At 53.5% G+C, this 16,253-nt stretch overlaps 1 protein-coding gene across 11 annotated transcripts in view; it reads left to right on the top strand.

Moving 5' to 3' along the window:
• Positions 1 to 15,991, top strand: part of AMBRA1 (autophagy and beclin 1 regulator 1) — a 173,361-nt gene extending 157,370 nt beyond the window's left edge. For 9 of the 11 annotated variants that reach the window (XM_029207194.1, XM_029207193.1, XM_029207195.1 and 6 more), the window contains 3 exons: positions 5,542 to 5,634; positions 6,915 to 7,108; positions 14,422 to 15,982. In XM_029207194.1, coding sequence (XP_029063027.1) covers positions 5,542 to 5,634; positions 6,915 to 7,108; positions 14,422 to 14,906 — 772 coding nt within the window. In that variant the 3' untranslated portion in view covers positions 14,907 to 15,982. Of the gene's footprint in view, positions 1 to 5,541; positions 5,635 to 6,641; positions 6,849 to 6,914; positions 7,109 to 14,421 lie in introns of those variants that run through there. The other 2 variants (XM_029207199.1, XM_029207202.1) reach the window with 2 other exon arrangements.
• The last annotated feature ends 262 nt before the right edge of the window (positions 15,992 to 16,253 follow it).

Here is a 16,253-nt window from a genome sequence, read left to right as displayed (position 1 = left end):
TGTCTCAGCCTGACCTAGTCAAGCTGCTCTTAGAGCTGGGAGACTGCTTGATTCTGCCAGCTACACTCTCTTCAGACTCAGTGTCCACAGAGCCCCTTTCACTAGCTCCTGGTGCCTCTCCAGAACACAGCCTGCCTCTTTCACGACTGTGCCACTGTTAACCCAGGTGCTTTATCTGTCCGTTTCTGCCCTCCCCCCAGCCTGTCCGTAGTCTCAGGATCAGTCTTCCCTGAACGATTTCTTTTTCCCCAAAGCACATTATCTTACCTCTTCCTCTTTTCTTAGAAATTCATAAGAGGACTCTAATAGGCATCTTTCCCAAAACTGGAAAAGAATTCTGGATTATAATTTCACTCTTACCAACACTGTAGTTACAGGCCTTTCTTCTCCTGTTTCTCCAAGACAGCCTTCCTTAGCATTGTTGTCTTGTCCCTGGCTCCAGCTACTAACCTTTGTCCCAACCAGACTCCCAGCCCCTTCTCTTGCAAAAGCGATCTGCTCTTACAGAGGCAGTGTCTCTGCTCCCAATTTGTCATGGCCCCACAAGGCTTTTATGTCTACAACCCCAGCCTACACACTTGGTGTGAGTCACAGACATCTCAGCCAGACATGAAGCTGGCTTTGGCCTCTCTTTTCTCCCCATATGTCATCTTCAGCATCCACCGTCTCAGCAAGCTGGAGCCGTCTTGAGCTGCCTGGGGAGTTCTCTTACCCACCAGCAACTCAAGTCTCTTCCATGACAAGATAGCACTAATGGGCTTCCCTGGTGGCGCAGTGGTTGAGAGTCCGCCTGCCGATGCAGGGGACATGGGTTCGTGCCCCGGTCTGGGAAGATCCCACATGCCGCGGAGCGGCTGGGCCCGTGAGCCATGGCTGCTGAGCCTGCGCGTCCGGAGCCTGTGCTCCGCAACGAGAGAGGCCACAACAGTGAGAGGCCCACGTACCACAAAAAAAAAAAAAAAGATAGCACTAATGTTTGACACAGTGAACAGCACCGCATCACAGACCAAGTTGTGTTGGACTCAGAGCTAGTTGAGCCTGCCTTTTTGGTGTTGCTCTTTCTTCTGATTTCTTGGGTCATGTGGGTAAATGCCCCATACCTTAGAGCCAGTGTTTAAGGGTACCATATAAAATTAAGATGGACATGACTTTGTCCCAAGTTGTCCAAAGCTTCTCCAGTTCTCAGTCACCTTCATTTCTGTACTTTAGGCAGGAAATACTATGAAAAATATTCAGGTAAGTAAGTTTAGACTCACCCGAGGTCTCCCAGCAGATCAGTGACAAAATGAGCCTTCCCAGTTTTCCGATCCAGAGCTCTTTCCTGTAGCTGATTCTTAATGTTTTTTCAATCAAAAACCCCTTTAGAATTCCGACGAAAGCAACATACTCTCTTCCACAGAAGAATGTACCACAAGAACACACAATTTTGTAACTCTTTTAAGACCTCAGGTGAAGAATGTAGCTCTAGATCATGTTGAGGCATTTAAGTGGGTCAGGTGATTGATGCAGTGGGAAATGAGAGAGGATAAATGAGAACATGTACATCTTTTTTAACAGTCTCTGAGTGATCTCCGGCTTCGAACGAGGAGAATGAATAAATAGGGAAGTAGAAGCTCAGGGTTGTTGCCTGCTGCCTGGCCCCGTGTGATGCAGCTCCCTGGCACACCCATTCCCAAGGGCACATGAGCCAGCCAGCCAGCCAGCCAGCTGGGCCAAGATTACAGCCCTCCCTCCAAAACAGGTGGTTGTCTGCCTTTGTCTCAGGCACAGGCAGCTTTACCACATTTTGTGCTTTCAATCCTGTTCTTGATTTTTCCTCCATTGTCTTAGCCTTGGCACTCTCTCCAAGCACAGAGACATAGGTAACGAGCTCCTTGGGCATCTCTTGAAGGTATTAAAACCCCACTTGACAGTAGAAAAAAGCCTAAGGAAACACTCCATCTCTCCAGGCACAGAAATTCTTAAGACAGGTGAGGAGATGGACCACTGGCCCTTCCACCCATATACAGAGCCATTTCAGTGGCTGATAGCCTGGTGTCCACCCCGCTCCCAGCAGTGAGATGCTCCTTTCTCCTTTGCTTTGCTCTCTGACCCGCCACCCCTCCCAAGCTGCTCCTGTGCCTCTGGCTGTCCGCCAGCCCAGCCAGCCCCCCCACCAGTAACCAGGGTGGGTATGAAGTGCCAGATTGATGTGAGGGGCTGCTTGCTCACTTCGTCTCATAGATCAGCCCTACAAACGGCGGGGTGGGGAGGTGCTGGGAAGACCTCTGAGAGTCAGCTCAGAAGACAGAATTCAGAGACTCATGTCAGAAGAAAAGTAGGCTGGGGGGAATTCCCTGGTGGTCCAGAAGTTAGGACTCAGTGCTTTCACTGCCGAGGAGGGCAGTTCTGTGTGAGAGCGTTTTCACCACCGAGGAAGCCAGGCTGGCTCTTAGCTGTGTTCAGGGAGCCCCAAGGGTCCCAGCTGTAAGGAGTCACTGAACCAAGCCCAGAAGCACAGCTCACAGAGGCTGTTGAAGGAAGCCAGGAAGGCTGACCCTGACTGGCCTTCTTATTCTTCTTCACCCCTCTGTGTGTTTGTCTAGCTTCCAGGAGGAACCTAGAGCAAACAGTGGTGACTCATTCATCCTCCCTAAGGTCCAAGGAGGAAGGAGAGGGTTGGGACTGTTCTTTAGCTTACAGATGGAAATAAGCAACACTGAATATTGAACACTTAGAGTTTCATTAGCCAGAGAGGGTATCTTCAACTCTGTTCCTTGGTACAGTGCCTGGAATTTCAACCAAATCCATGAGCTTGTCGTAGTCAAGCTGGTCTGACCATAGAAGGTAGAACAAATCATGGCTGGAATTGGACCTCTTGGTGGGGAGTAGAGAGGATTGGGGTCGGGGGGGAGAATGGAATAGGATGTTGATAGCCTCCATCACTCCTGTTCTGTTTGGCAGTTGATGTCCTCGGTAAATGGCCAGAGTTCATAGCCTGGAGCTGATGGCGCATGCTGCCAGATGGAAAGTGTTGGAGGGACTCTTTGACCATCAGCATCATGCTGGCAGTCGCAGCTCAGAGAGTGTGCCTTCAGATGGCCTTTTCTCTGAGATGGGAAGGAAGGTGCCTGGTCACGCAATACATGGTTTGGTATAGGTTTGGTGTGAGCAGTTTGTTGTCACTAACCAGCCCTGGGTAGCAGGAATTACAGACAAAGGATTTGGCGGGGACCCATGTGGTATTGCCACCTGTCAATAAATCTTGACAAGTTTGTAAATCAGAGACTCCCTGGCAGCTGGCTTCATGTGGTGCCTCATGCAGCCAAGATTTGCTCATCAAAAATTGCAGTGGTGGCTTTGTTTTCTGGGGACCTCTGCTTTTGTTTCTGGTCATTTGCCTCTTCCCTCACGTAAGGTCTTCTCTCACCTCTGCTCTCCAATGCCCTGTGGTTCTCAGACAGCCCTCACAAAAATAGCTGAGTATCTGGTGACTCAGCTTCCTGTGGTCTCGAGGAGAAACAGCAGCTCGCTGAGATCCAGGAAACATGGCCCGCCACCTCCTGTGCGGCTGTGGGAGTGGCAGAGATTTGGGTTGAGGTGTCCCGGCTCAGGGTGCTGACCTCAGTCCTGGCCCCCGGGCTGACCGCAGGTGTTGTTACCCTGAACTTTAATTCTTTATTGATGTTCTTTCAGAGGGCTCGTCTGAAGATCACACCAAATCTGCCCTCTAAGAGGAGCTGGGAGGGGTTTAGTCCAGAACAGGGAGAGGAAGAGTACTTTTGTTTGGCTGTGGCTCTTTCCCACAGGTAAAGCCTAATCCCCAGAATCTTAGTGCCCCTCTAGTGATGGATTTGGGGTCCCAGTGCCTAGGCCCGTTTCCTTTCACCTGAGGTAGCACAGCCTCCTGACATGCAGTCGCTCACCGTGCAGGCCCCATCAGGCCCCTGCCCTATCCAATCCTCATATTTAGGAAGGAATCACCTTACGTCACCCCCCCACAACTCATCTTTTCCTGGCTGATCCTCACAACCCACTGACTTTCATTTGTTTGCTCTTTATTGAAGAAGTTCTGTCGTTAAAGGAAGGTGACCTCAGCCTCTAGGTTAAAAAGCTGGCTTCCGTTGGAGCTTTTCTTAGTCAGCTCAAGACGGGGTGGCTTAATCACCAGAAATTTATTTTCTACCATCTGGAAGCTAGAAGTCTGAGATCAGGTGCTGGCATGGTTGAGTTCTGGTGAGGACTCCTTTCCTGGCTTGCAGACAGCCACCTTCTCACTGTGTCCTCACATGATGGAGAAAGAGAATAAGATCTCTCTCTCTCCTTATAAGGCCAGAGTCCTTTTGGGTTAGGGTCCCAGTCTTATGACTTCATTTAACCTGAATTACCTTCTAAAGACCCTATCTCCAGATACAGTCACTTTGGGGGTAGGGTTTCAACATGTGAATTTGTGGGGGATTCAGTCTATAGCAGAGCTCTTCAAGCACATGTGCATGCCCTGTCCCTCTTAGGAGCAGAGCTAGCTTTTTTGAGTATCTCCTACAATCTCTACATAGACACTGGAGTTCTCATCAAAGGGCTCAAAGACAGCTCTTTCCCAACTCTTATCCCTCTTCCTTCACCACCGTCAGCAGCACCCCACCCTCAACCATGTGATTGGTGCTAGGTAGCTGTCTTGCATTTTGGGACCCACCACTGGCAGCCAGGCTTGCTGCCTGAGGTGGCACATCAGTATAGAAAGATAAGAGGCCACTGCTTCCCTTCTGGCAGTTTTGCCTGCATGAGGTTGGAAGAAACTGCTTGATACTCCATTGCAGGGAAAGAAGGAACCAGGCGAAGGTTGGCAGCCCAGAGAACTTGATGGATAGAAGCTCTTCTCTGTGCTGTCAGCAGTCCAGCCCATCGCTGCTGCAGTTTTTCTCCTCCCTCCCCCAGGAGAAGTTTGTGAGCCCTCCCGGGTCATCTTCTGCTCTCCCAGTTGCTTGTCCAGCCTCTACGTGGCAAAGGAGCCTCTAGGGCCAGAATAGAAAGAGATGTGGGCCTCTCTGGCTCAGCGGGAGCTTTTTCCTGCTTAGACTTCTGAGCTCCAGGCAAAGTAAAAATGTCAAGGTGCCCTCATTTTCCTTTCTCCTGACGCCGTGGCTGTAGGGAAGACCCAGTGGTGAGACCCTGCACTCTCTGTTTCTGAGCACTAAGCACGCCCTTTAGACAGGGCTGTCCGTGGCACCTGGTGTCTCCAGGGCCATCTTAGCTCCTTTCTCATATGTCTGACGTACATGCAGAACTCACTGCCTGACTGGCATGGCTATTTTTTAGCTCTTCCTTAGCCCCAAAGAGGAGCCAGTTAGGCTCTGGGAGATGGAAGAGGCTAAAGCCACCACTCCAGGCTTTGGGGCTGTTGGAGATTTGTCTGGTCTGCTCTACACTGAGCATCCTGATGCAGGAATATCTTTGGTCCTGGCCTCAGCCCAGCCCCAGGAGAGGAAGGAGGGAATTGCAAGGAGTTCTGGCTGTTCCGTATCTAATGCCTTCCACCTTTTCTCCTTCCCAACTGATTTTCAGGGCCTTAAACTCTGGTGTTGAGTACTACTGGGACCAGCTGAATGAGACTGTCTTCACTGTTCACTCCAGCAGCCGAAGCAGTGAGAGGCCTGGGTGAGTTTGTGAAAGAGGAGGCCCGCCCTCCCTTCTGCAACCAGTGGGCTCTGGAGCAGTGCCCTCAGACTGTGTTCCAGGGCTCTGTAGCTGCCCATCCTCAACCAGAGCAGCTCCTCTTTGATCTGCTTCATGCATTGAGCTTTTGCATGTGATTTTTTTCGAGAAGAGTGTTTCATGGCTTAGAAAGAGAACAGAACCTCTGCCCTCAGAGCCTTGATTTAAGACAGGCTAGGACACCGTCTAGCCCTCTCATTCTGGCATGGTATCTGGGCGAGCTGCGGTGAGGAGAGAGGAGTGGACACTGGAGAGGGATGCCCTCCCTAGGAAATTGCTTGTGGGCAGTCTCCCACATGACCCAGGCCTCAGGGTCCAAGCTGCCCAGAGCTGCAGCCCTGGGACAGACCCTCCCCAGGAGCAAGTGAGAGAGTAGGAACCTGGTACTGATCCTCTCATCACTTAATTCATTAATGAAGACTGGAACATTTTGAGAAAAAGTCCTGGGTCAATGATAAAGCCAAAGCAATCACTGCTTCCTAGAGGGAGTACAGGGCACAGCCGGAGGAGTAATCCCCAGAAGCAGCTACAAATAGGAGTGGCTGGTGACTGTCTTGAAAGTCCTGGGCTCCCTCTGCTGCCAGCTTGAGCTGTCCTGAGGGTCAGTGCCTAGGAAATGCCCAAGGAAGGGGGCGTATAGCTTGGGGCCTGGGCCTTACTCATTGGCAGCTGGCGCTCCCTGCTTTTAAGGGTCTATTTTCAGAAGGCCCCAAAAGAGGATCCCAGAGCAGCCTCACAGGAGTCCTGGTGCTTTTCCTCCAAAGTGGACATTCAGTGGAAGTTCCAAGAATTTAAACTGGAATCTTGTCAGCATATAGTTAGAAGGAAGGAAAAGCTAAAGAGAGAAAGGGCCCTCTTGGGCTGCTCACCCTTTTTCCCGTGGAGCTCAGCTAGTGGCTTCCCGAATCTAAGGAAGTGTCTTTTAAGATCAGCCATCTCTACCTCCCCAGAAGGGCCCTCGTTGTTTGAGTGACTGGACCAGCTGGGTTTGCAAAACTGGACGGTTCTGCGCCTCCTTTCATTGTCCCGGGGTGTGGACTGATCTGGAGGAGAAAGGACACAGGCGAGTTCACCGCCATCGGGAGGCAGCCGCGGGAGCGGGCCTCTCAGCCTGCAGGCCCTGGTCCAGGCTGTGCCCTGGGGATTGGCATGGAGCACGCGGAGCTGTGTGTGGTGTGCTGTCCCCAGCCCTGCCCGACTCCGCTCTGCCTTTCTCTCCATAGCACCAGCAGAGCCACATGGAGGACAGACAGAGACATGGGCCTCATGAATGCAATTGGGCTGCAGCCCCGGAACCCCACCACCTCAGTGACATCTCAGGGCACCCAGACCCTGGCCCTTCAGCTGCAGAATGCCGAAACACAGACAGAGAGGGAGATCCAGGAGCCGGGGACAGCAGCTTCAGGTCCTGATGAAGGTAGGAGCCATGTAACACTAGAGGGGAAATGAGGCCGGGAGAGTGGCGTGGGGTGGGGGCTGGGACCATTCTCACCCCTCCCTGAGGCTCCCGGCCCCTCCACACGGACAGCTGGTGCAGGGCGAGCACCACTGCTGTCAGGGTGAGTGCCCCTCATGTGGTGGTGCCTTCTCGGGCAGGAAGGTCATTCCCCTGATCCGGGTCACTGCTCCGGCAAGCCGAGCTGCTCTCACAGTTTTGCTCAGTCCCACCAAGGACCCTGATCTCCTTATCCTCTAAAACTTGGAGGACCCAGGGTGTTCTTCCGGAGAGAGAGCACAGAGAATCATCTAGATAGAGAAGGCTCCCTGCTGTGAGCTCTCGTTCCAGAGACACGCACCCCAGGCCTTGGGCTTCCAGGACCACCCCACAGGGTAGCTTGTCTCCCCCTGCCGCCAGCCTGGCGGAGTCGGGACTGCCACAGGTGAGGCCCTCACACACCCGTGCTTCATGGCCATTTTGACTGCAGCCTGGCACGCAGTCAGCCCCTTCCTCTCACCTATTGCAGGTGTGGCTCAGCCAGCTCCGCCCTGGCTCTGCGCTGGCGTCACACTGCTAAGAACCAATTAGCACTTCCCAGCGGTAGCGCTCGAGCCCCTTTGGAGTGTGTTGGCAGCTGTGTTAAATAGGCTGTTCTCGCTCAGTCACTGTCCTTACCCCCTACCCCAGCCCCTGGCTGCTCCAGGCTCCAGACAAGGCAGCCTCCAAACAGACCCACATTTCCTAGGTCCGTGTTAAGCCATTTGCTCAAGAGAGACCATGAGAAGAGAGGACAGGTGTGCATCGGGCAAGGAGTAACTAATCTGCCTGTGTCACCTCCAGGGAACAGCTTTCCAAACTGCAGCCCCCCAGCAGGGCACTGTCCCTGTCGCTGCCATTAACTGACACTTTTTACAGTTAAGTCCCTTCTTGGTCTGTGGCCCAGGCCACCTCCTACATCTGTTGGGTGGAAGCCCCTTGGTGTAGAGGTAGCGGCTGCAGCAGCCCAACACAGCTCCGAGCCTCACTGAAGAGGAGAGAGCTGGAGCTCCTCCAGCCAGCCCCAGGTGGAAGTCCTTGTCTGAGGCGGCCCCCCTACCACGATCTCGTGGCCGTTTACTGACTGTCTCCCATGCATCAGCCGCTGGGGTTGCAAAGACAGATAGGCCTTGGTCCTTCCCCAAGGAACTGGACATCTAGACAGGGAGGCAGGCCCCCAGCAGGTAATTGCTTCACACGATAAGGACCTCGGGGCCACGGAGGAGGGGGGCCCACCTCCCAACTGTGGGGCTTGGGGAAGGCTTCTGGAGGAGGTGACCCTGAGCTGAGTCTTCAAGGATAAGTAGGAAAATGTCAGGCCAAGTGGGATGGGGGCAGGGGGCAGGCATTCCTGGCAGAGGGGACAGCAGCTGCAAGGGCACCAAGTTCAAAAACATTACCGTCTGCACCGAGGACCACTCACTAGTGGGCTCTTGTTCCTGGCCTGTCATCGCGTGTTGAGACGGAGGCTGGATGAGCAGGAAGGGCAGATTACAGGGATCTGGGTCAGAAGTGAGGCCTTCAGCCTGAAAGTGAAGTGCAGCAGGGGCTCCCCACTTGAGGAGAAGAGCATCCACCGGTGTTTTCACCTCCCAAAGAAGCCTCTGATATTTCCTGATTAGCATCAGCTTATTCCTGGCCTCCAGTCAATTATAAGTTCCTTTCTTCCTGTTTCGGGATGCAGATGATGGGCTGGCCGGAGGAAGGAGGTTCTTTTTTCCAGTTTGAGACCAGAACCTGATTCACTCCCAGTCTCTCCCTGCAAAGTAGAACAGGTGGTGGAGGGTGAGCCCTTCAGAGGCCAGAGGCACTCTTCAGCAGAGGCAACAGTCGAATAGGCTGTTCTCTAGAACGGGAGCCTTGGCAGGGTGGTTCAGGATGGCTCGCTGCATCTGTCTGGCTTGGTGAACTTTGCCTGGAGCTCTGGACCTCCAGCTCTGAAAGGGACAGCATCATAGTCCCTTTCAGAAAACCCCACGCCTAGAAAGGAGTATGGGGAGAAGATGTGTGGGGCGTTGACCAATGGGTGTGACTGGCCAGCCTTGTCCCTCCTGGGGCCAGGAGCGTTGTTCTGAGGTGCTTACCCCACTGACCACCGTCCACTACTGCCGCTCTGGTAGGGGGACCAGGAATCAAGAGTCTTCTTGGGCTCAGACTTCCTTCCTGGTCCGCTTTCCCCATCTAGCAGGCAGACACAGCAGCGACACACACACACAGGCACGCGCGCACACACAGACACACAGGCACGCGCGGACACACACACACACACACACACACACACACACACACACACACACACACCCCTACCTGCCTTCTGTCTCCCAGTTGGCAAAACTACTAGAGGAAACCACTCATCAAGTTGGTTAACTCTTCTGGGCTTAGCTAGAAGGTGGGGCTAGTTGGGGGGTACCCCCTCTGCACCCCTCCACACACCAGGGCCCAGTCTATTAGTCTGGGCAGCCAGCTCCACTTGTGGTGATTACCATTCTGTGGACTGCCCCTCCCCTGGCCCTTTCCCACTGGTTAGCACTGAAGGGTCCCAGGCTACTCATTTTCACGTTCTATGAGAATTTTATTAAAATCTATTCAGTTCCGTCTAGGACTTCCCGGAAGAGCCCTCCACAGGGGGAGTTTGCAGGTATTGGCTTTTTTACTTGTCCAGCTTTAAAGCTTCCCTACCCTGTCACTCAGAAAGGGAGGGGAGGCATTCCCTGGGCTCACTGTTTGCTCCCAGCTCTGATACAGTGCCTGCCTGGCACACAGTGGGTGCTCAAGAAGTGTGTGGAATGAGTGAATTGAGCAGAGGCAAGGCCCTGCCTCTGAGCTTGTCTGTGCTGCACTATTTGGGGAGCCCATGGCTCTGCCTCTGACCACTGAGAACGGTTGCCTGGACCTTTTTGTTGTCTGGTGAAGATGACAGACCAGCTGGGCCAGGGAAGAACAAATGTGAAAAGGGAAGGAAAGGGTGCCCCCTGAGGTCAGGAAGGGCAGCTCCTCCTCTGATGCAATCTGGCTTCCCCCTTCTGGGCAGTGAAACCCCCAGAACTGGGCATTATGGGAAGTTACTGATCCCATTCTGGCCTCTGTATCCAGAACGTACCTTAGAACTTGCCAAGGAAATGATCTCATGTCAACACTAAATCAGTTTACCATTTTTCAGAGACAAAAAGAAATGCTTTTGCTACAGGGAAGGAGACAGCAGAATTAACCCCTGTGGCCGCCACTGCTCCTGGAGCTAATAGCTTGGATCCCTAACCATGGCTGCCACTTCTCTCAGGCCCCAGTGTGTTTTCCTCTTGAAGAATGTGCTGGCTGCCTACCTTGGCTCACAGCCTTGACTTAGAGCTCCCAAGAGACAAGCACAGCTCACAGCTCTCTAGGCTGAAGCTACCTACACCCAGCCCTGAGGAAATCGTTTGTGTATACCTTTTAAACTCTTCTATCCCATCTTTTGTGAGTACTTACTTTATGTCTAGTATTGTATTAGGCACCATGAATCCACAGGTATTGCAAAGGGAATCTGATTCAGAGATGAAGCCATGTCTCTACCCTCAAAAATAAGTCCAGAAAGGAAACAGATATATAACTGTGTCCCCATAGCAAAAGGGTAACATGTGACCGGTTTTCAGAAGCCACCTTAAGTCTGGAACGCCTGTAGGCAGCCTGGGAGCCCTTTATTCACCCACACATTCGACAGGTAGATGCCAAGTGCAAGCCCAAAGATGAATAAAACTTAGTCCGAGACCGTCAGGAACTTAGAGCCCAGAGGGAGAGAACTCTGACGCAGAGAGGTGTGGGTCACTGTGGGGCCCAGAGCAGGAGCAGCCACTCCCAGCTGGGGACCTTGGAAGGCAGGGTGAGGGAGGTGGTACTTGTGTTGGCCCTTGTAAACAAGTGGACTTCGGATGTGGGGAAATGGGCAGGTGCGTGGCAGGTAGAACACCCACAGTGTGTGCAGGCAGGGGCGCTGGGCACACAGCAGCGCTGAGTCTCTGGGTTCAGGAAGGGGGATGGTCAGGGAAACAACTAGGACCTGACCAGAGAGGGCCCTTAAATGTCACGGTGAGAACCTTAACTACTTGAGGACTCTTGGAGCTGCTGGGTTTTGAACCGAGTATGGACTTAACCAGAACTCAGTGGATCAGAGCTGAATTAGAATGGTAATAGCAGCAGCATGGAGGCTGGGTGGAAAGGGGAGAGAGAAGCAAGAAGACCATTTAGGAAAGACAGCCACAGTTGCGGTGAGAGGTGGCGAGGCCTGGAGCCACTGGCACAGCGAGAAAGGACAGGAGGTCCCAGACCCGAGTGCCAGCAGCAGGGCAGGACCTAGCTGTGACAGCTCCCCTAGGGCCCCAAGGCAGACCTGCCCCACCCCTCAAAGTGATCTAGAGGAAAAGAGCTGATAGTTCACCGGGCACAGAGCCCAGCCCACTGAGCTCCAGTGCCAGCAGGCCATGGGCCAGCCTGCTGCATACCCCAGGCCGGGCTGGGGAGGCCCTCAGTGCATAGCGTTCTTGGAAAACTGTGGCAGTGGCAGCACGGGGAGGTCCCCATGGGCCCTCTCCAGGTAGCCCTTTTGGCTCACAGGGTAGAAGCTGTGCTGGCACCAAAGCCCTAGGTTGACCTTTCCTCTTACCCCTACCCACTGCTGAACAGCTTTTCCCTTGAGAGAAGTACTCTGAGAGCCCTTCAGGTTCTCTTTCCTTCTGCCCTGGGAGTTGGCACTGAGCTGTATGAGGGGGAAGCATGTAAGGGCAGCTTGCCTTGAGGGGTTGGAGGTGGGAGGGTAGAATTTACTAGAAAATCTGGAGAAAAGCAAGCTGGACATAAGTGAGAGCCCAGGCGGAGTCCCTACTCAGTACTGGGGGGAACTGTCTCACTGAGACCCAGAGGAAGAACTACCAGCACATGCCTGCCAAGCACTCGCAAGGAGGGAAGAGATCTAACGGGACTTCGATGCAGCTAAGCTGCAGAACTGGCTGCCTGGAAATCCAGCTCTGACAAGGTGAGCAGAGAGAAGGCACTGGACAGTGTGGGAGCAAAGAAAGTCTTGCAAAGATAGCTGTTGACAACAAGTACCCCCCCAAAAATTCAAACCTCACCATCAAAGTTGCCCAGACTGCAGAATCCCAAAGTGGCCAACAGGTAGCCAAAGGAAACAAATCCGTACATAGTTTGGTAGAGCAGCCCTGGCAGCCTGGGAGCCTTGATCATAGTTGCCCACAGGCTTGGACTGCATGTCTGTCCAGTGGGGGCTGAACACAGGCTGGAGGAAGGTCCCTCAGGGTGGGGCTCTTCCTGCAGAGTCCAGGTTATTCACAACAGCCACCATTGACTGAGCACCCGCTGTGTGTCAGGTGTGTAACGGGCATTATCTCATTCCCTCTACCCGGCACTTTGCAGGTTGGATGTTTCATCCCTCTTTTGCAAGTCAGAAAATTGAGTGGTACTTCCCTGGTGGTCCAGTGGTGAAGAATCCGCCTTCCATTGCAGGGAGACACGGGTTCAATCCCTGGTCGGAGAACTGAGATCCCACATGCCATGGGGCAACTAAGCCCTGATGCCACAACTACTGAGCTCGCGTGCCTCAACAAGAGAGCCCGCGTGCCTCAACAAGAAAGCCCGCGCGCCACAACTACAGAGCCCACATGACCTGGAGCCTGCACGCCACAGCTAGAGAGAGAAAACCCGCATGCCACAACTACAGAGAAGCCCGTGCACCACAGCTAGAGAAGCCTGCACACTGCAATGAAAGATCCCGCTTGCCTCAATGAAGATCCTGCGTGCTTCAGCTAAGACCCGACGCAGCCAAAAAAAAGATAAAAGAAAACAGGAATGTGGGTGTCAAGGGACATATCCTAGGTCACACAGCTAGTGAGTGGCAGAACTAAGGTCTGAGCCAAAGCCTTGTCTGCTCACAGACAAGGGAATACTCAGGCTTTTGGGGAAAGAGCAGAACCTTCTCTCTTCCTCCCTAGAGGTGCAGACTGAAGCCTCAGGCTGGGGTAGTTGGCTGCCTCTAGTGAAAAATGAGGGTATCAGGCATCCAGCCCCGGGAGAACAGTATGTGGGAAATAACTTGGGAAAGTTGGTGAGTAAAGTGGGACAAGAGGAGAAGACAGAATGCCTTCTAGAGAACAGTTAAAAATCGTCTTCCTCGAGTGCTTTTAGGAAGTGATATAAAGAGAACAACAATGAAGAGAGAGAGCACAGCTTTGAAACGGAGCAGAGCAGACCATTTGCCTTCTAGCCACACCCCATACAGTTCCTTCGCTTTCCAAAGACCAGGCAGTGCCCCCTGTTCCAGGGCCAGGTCTACCAGTTACCCAAGACAGGGAGGAGCAGACACAGCCAGCTGTCTGGGCTGCCTGCATTAGCTGCATGACCAGTCTGCCTGTGGTATCCAGAGGGTTAAAACCAGACTCCCAGCTTCTGGTCCAGCCCTGCCTCTTAACCAGCTGAGCAGCCTCGGCCACCTAGGCCTCAGTTTCACCACCTGTAAAACAGAAGTACGAATTACGATTGTTTGGGGAGTCTTATCTAGTTTTCAAGTCCCTGACTTATTCTTCTTTTTTTTTTTAATATCTTTATTGCAGTATAATTGCTTTACAATGCTGTGTTAGTTTCTGCTATTCGGCAAAGTGAATCAGCTATATGTATACATACATCCCCATATCCCCTCCCTCTTGAGCCTCCCTCCCACCCTCCCTGTCCCACCCCTCTAGGTCATCACAAAGCATCGAGCTGATCTCCCTGTGCTATGTAGCAGCTTCCCACTAGCTATTTTACATTTGGTAGTGTATATAAAAGTCCATGCCACTCTCTCACTTCGTCCCAGCTTACCCTTCCCCCGCCCATGTCCTCAAGTCCGTTCTTTACATCTGCATCTTTATTCCTGCCCTGCCACTAGGTTCATCAGAACCATTTTTTTAGATTCCATATACGTGCTTTAGCATACAGTATTTGTTTTTCTCTTTCTGGCTTCACTCTGTATGACAGACTCTAGGTCCATCCACCTCATTACAAAGAACTCAGTTTCGTTCCTTTTTATGGCTGAGTAATATTCCATTGTATACATGTGCCACATCTTCTTTATCCATTCGTCTGTCGCCTGACTGATTCTTGAAGTGAGGGATTGGCCCTCTTCTTGTTTCTGCTTTTAGCTAGAATCCCCCAGTTACTACTAGCGGTGGCCTGCCTAACTCAGAGGCCCAGGCCAGCAGTTAATTCCCTCCCTTCTGCTTTGTGCCTTCCAGGCGAGGGCTCGGAGTACGGTGCCAGCGGGGAAGACGCTCTCAGCAGGATCCAGCGGCTGATGGCGGAAGGGGGCATGACAGCCGTGGTGCAGCGGGAGCAGAGCACCACCATGGCCTCCATGGGTGGTTTTGGCAACAACATCATCGTCAGCCACCGTATTCACCGCAGCTCCCAGACGGGCACCGAGCCTGGGGTCGCGCGCGCCCCCTCGCCCCAGCCCTCCACCTCTCGGGGACTGCTCCCGGAAGCTGGGCAGCTGGCAGAGCGAGGCCTGAGCCCCCGGACAGCCTCCTGGGACCGGCCTGGTACCCCTGCGTGGGACCCACCCCAGGCAGCCCTGCCCGCCTCCTCCCCCATCCCCCTTCCCAGCACTGAGGGACCAGCCCTGCACTGCGACCCCACCAATAACAACCACCTTCCCGATGGTGGGGGCAGCAGCCTGGGGGAGGCTGCGGGCCCCAGTGGGGAGACACGGAACAGGTAGAGACGTGTGTGCACTGGTGCCTCCCCTCGAACCGCTGAGCAGAAACCGGACCTCACAGCTGACTGGGAACTGTATGCGCAGAAGAGCCGCGGGCTGCGGAAACAGGAAACAGGAGCAAGAGGGTGGGGGGTTGAGAGGGAGTCCAAGTCAGCCAGCGTGAGGCAGTCAAAGGGGCAAGGCTTGCCTCCGGGGACTAGAACCTTCTAGGATCTGGAGCCCAGGGGAGCCACAGACTGCTGCGCTCAGTGTGAATGGAGGTGGAAATGGGTATCCCTGCCATGAACCCCCCTTTCTCCTGGAAACAAGGCTCAAGGGACTCAGCCCTGGGCAGAGAGCCCTCAGAAGGGTGAATAGTCTTCCAGATCTGGGCCAAACCATCCTGGACGGTGGCCAGTGGGCCAGCTTCTCCCTGTTCACCTGTTGTGCAGGCAGAGCCACTAGGAGCCCTAGTGCAGGAGGAGCAGCCTGGCTCCCAGAAATCAGCTCCATTTCTGAGCCTTCCAGAGCTTCAGCCTCTCTTGATCATCTTACCCCACAGAGACCACAGTCAGGGGTCAGGCCAGGCCTCCAGATTCCTGAGGACAGGGACTTCCTGCACTTACTGTTGGGGAACAACCATGGAGTGAATGGGGCAGCCTGCTTGCCTGAGACAGGATGGGGTCAAGGGATGGTGGGCAGGTCCTCGCTCAGGAGTGGGGGGTGTAGGCTGGCCAGCCCCCAGCGCTTGTCCACCAAGCTTCTCCTTCCCCACCACCCCCCAAGGCCCTCAGAGCAGCACCTGTGGGTGTCAGTATTAGCTGAGCCTAGGCCAAAGCCAGCCCAAGGCTGGGGGAGGGGATGAGACTCCAGGTCAGAATGTGAGGTCTTGGTCTGTGATTTAAGGTGTTGCATGTGGAATCTTGAACTGTACATGTAGTTTCTAGTGGAGAAATCGAGGCTCTGATTATTTTGTTTTTAGTATGAAAATGTGATTTCTGTTTGTAACTCATCATAGAAACATTGTGGTGGGAGGAGAGGGGATAGTCTGACTGCTAATGAGGGAAACACCAAAGATCTACATCATTAAAATGATGACATGCCCCTCACCAGTCTCCTCTCTGTTTGTTTCCATGGGGGTTGCGGGGGTGGGGTAGTGTTGGGGGGGCTGGGAGAGGACATTGAACTGAGCCACCCTGGTTCTCCCAGGCACTGTTTCTGGTGCTGCTGTCCTCCTAGGTGGGGAGCCCCGTGATGCCTCAGCAGAAGCCACTCAGGTAAGGGCTGCCACCTCTGCTTCATGCTGCGTCTGTGTGCCTTCACCTCCTGCTTCCCAGGGGCCTGCTAAGGACTGGAGCAACCTTCACAGTA

This window comes from Monodon monoceros, unplaced genomic scaffold (assembly GCF_005190385.1).
Source record: "Monodon monoceros isolate NGI ecotype Baffin Bay Population unplaced genomic scaffold, NGI_Narwhal_1 Super_Scaffold_7, whole genome shotgun sequence".
Taxonomy (NCBI): Eukaryota; Metazoa; Chordata; class Mammalia; order Artiodactyla; family Monodontidae; genus Monodon; species Monodon monoceros.
This window is presented reverse-complemented; position numbering and strand designations above follow the sequence as displayed.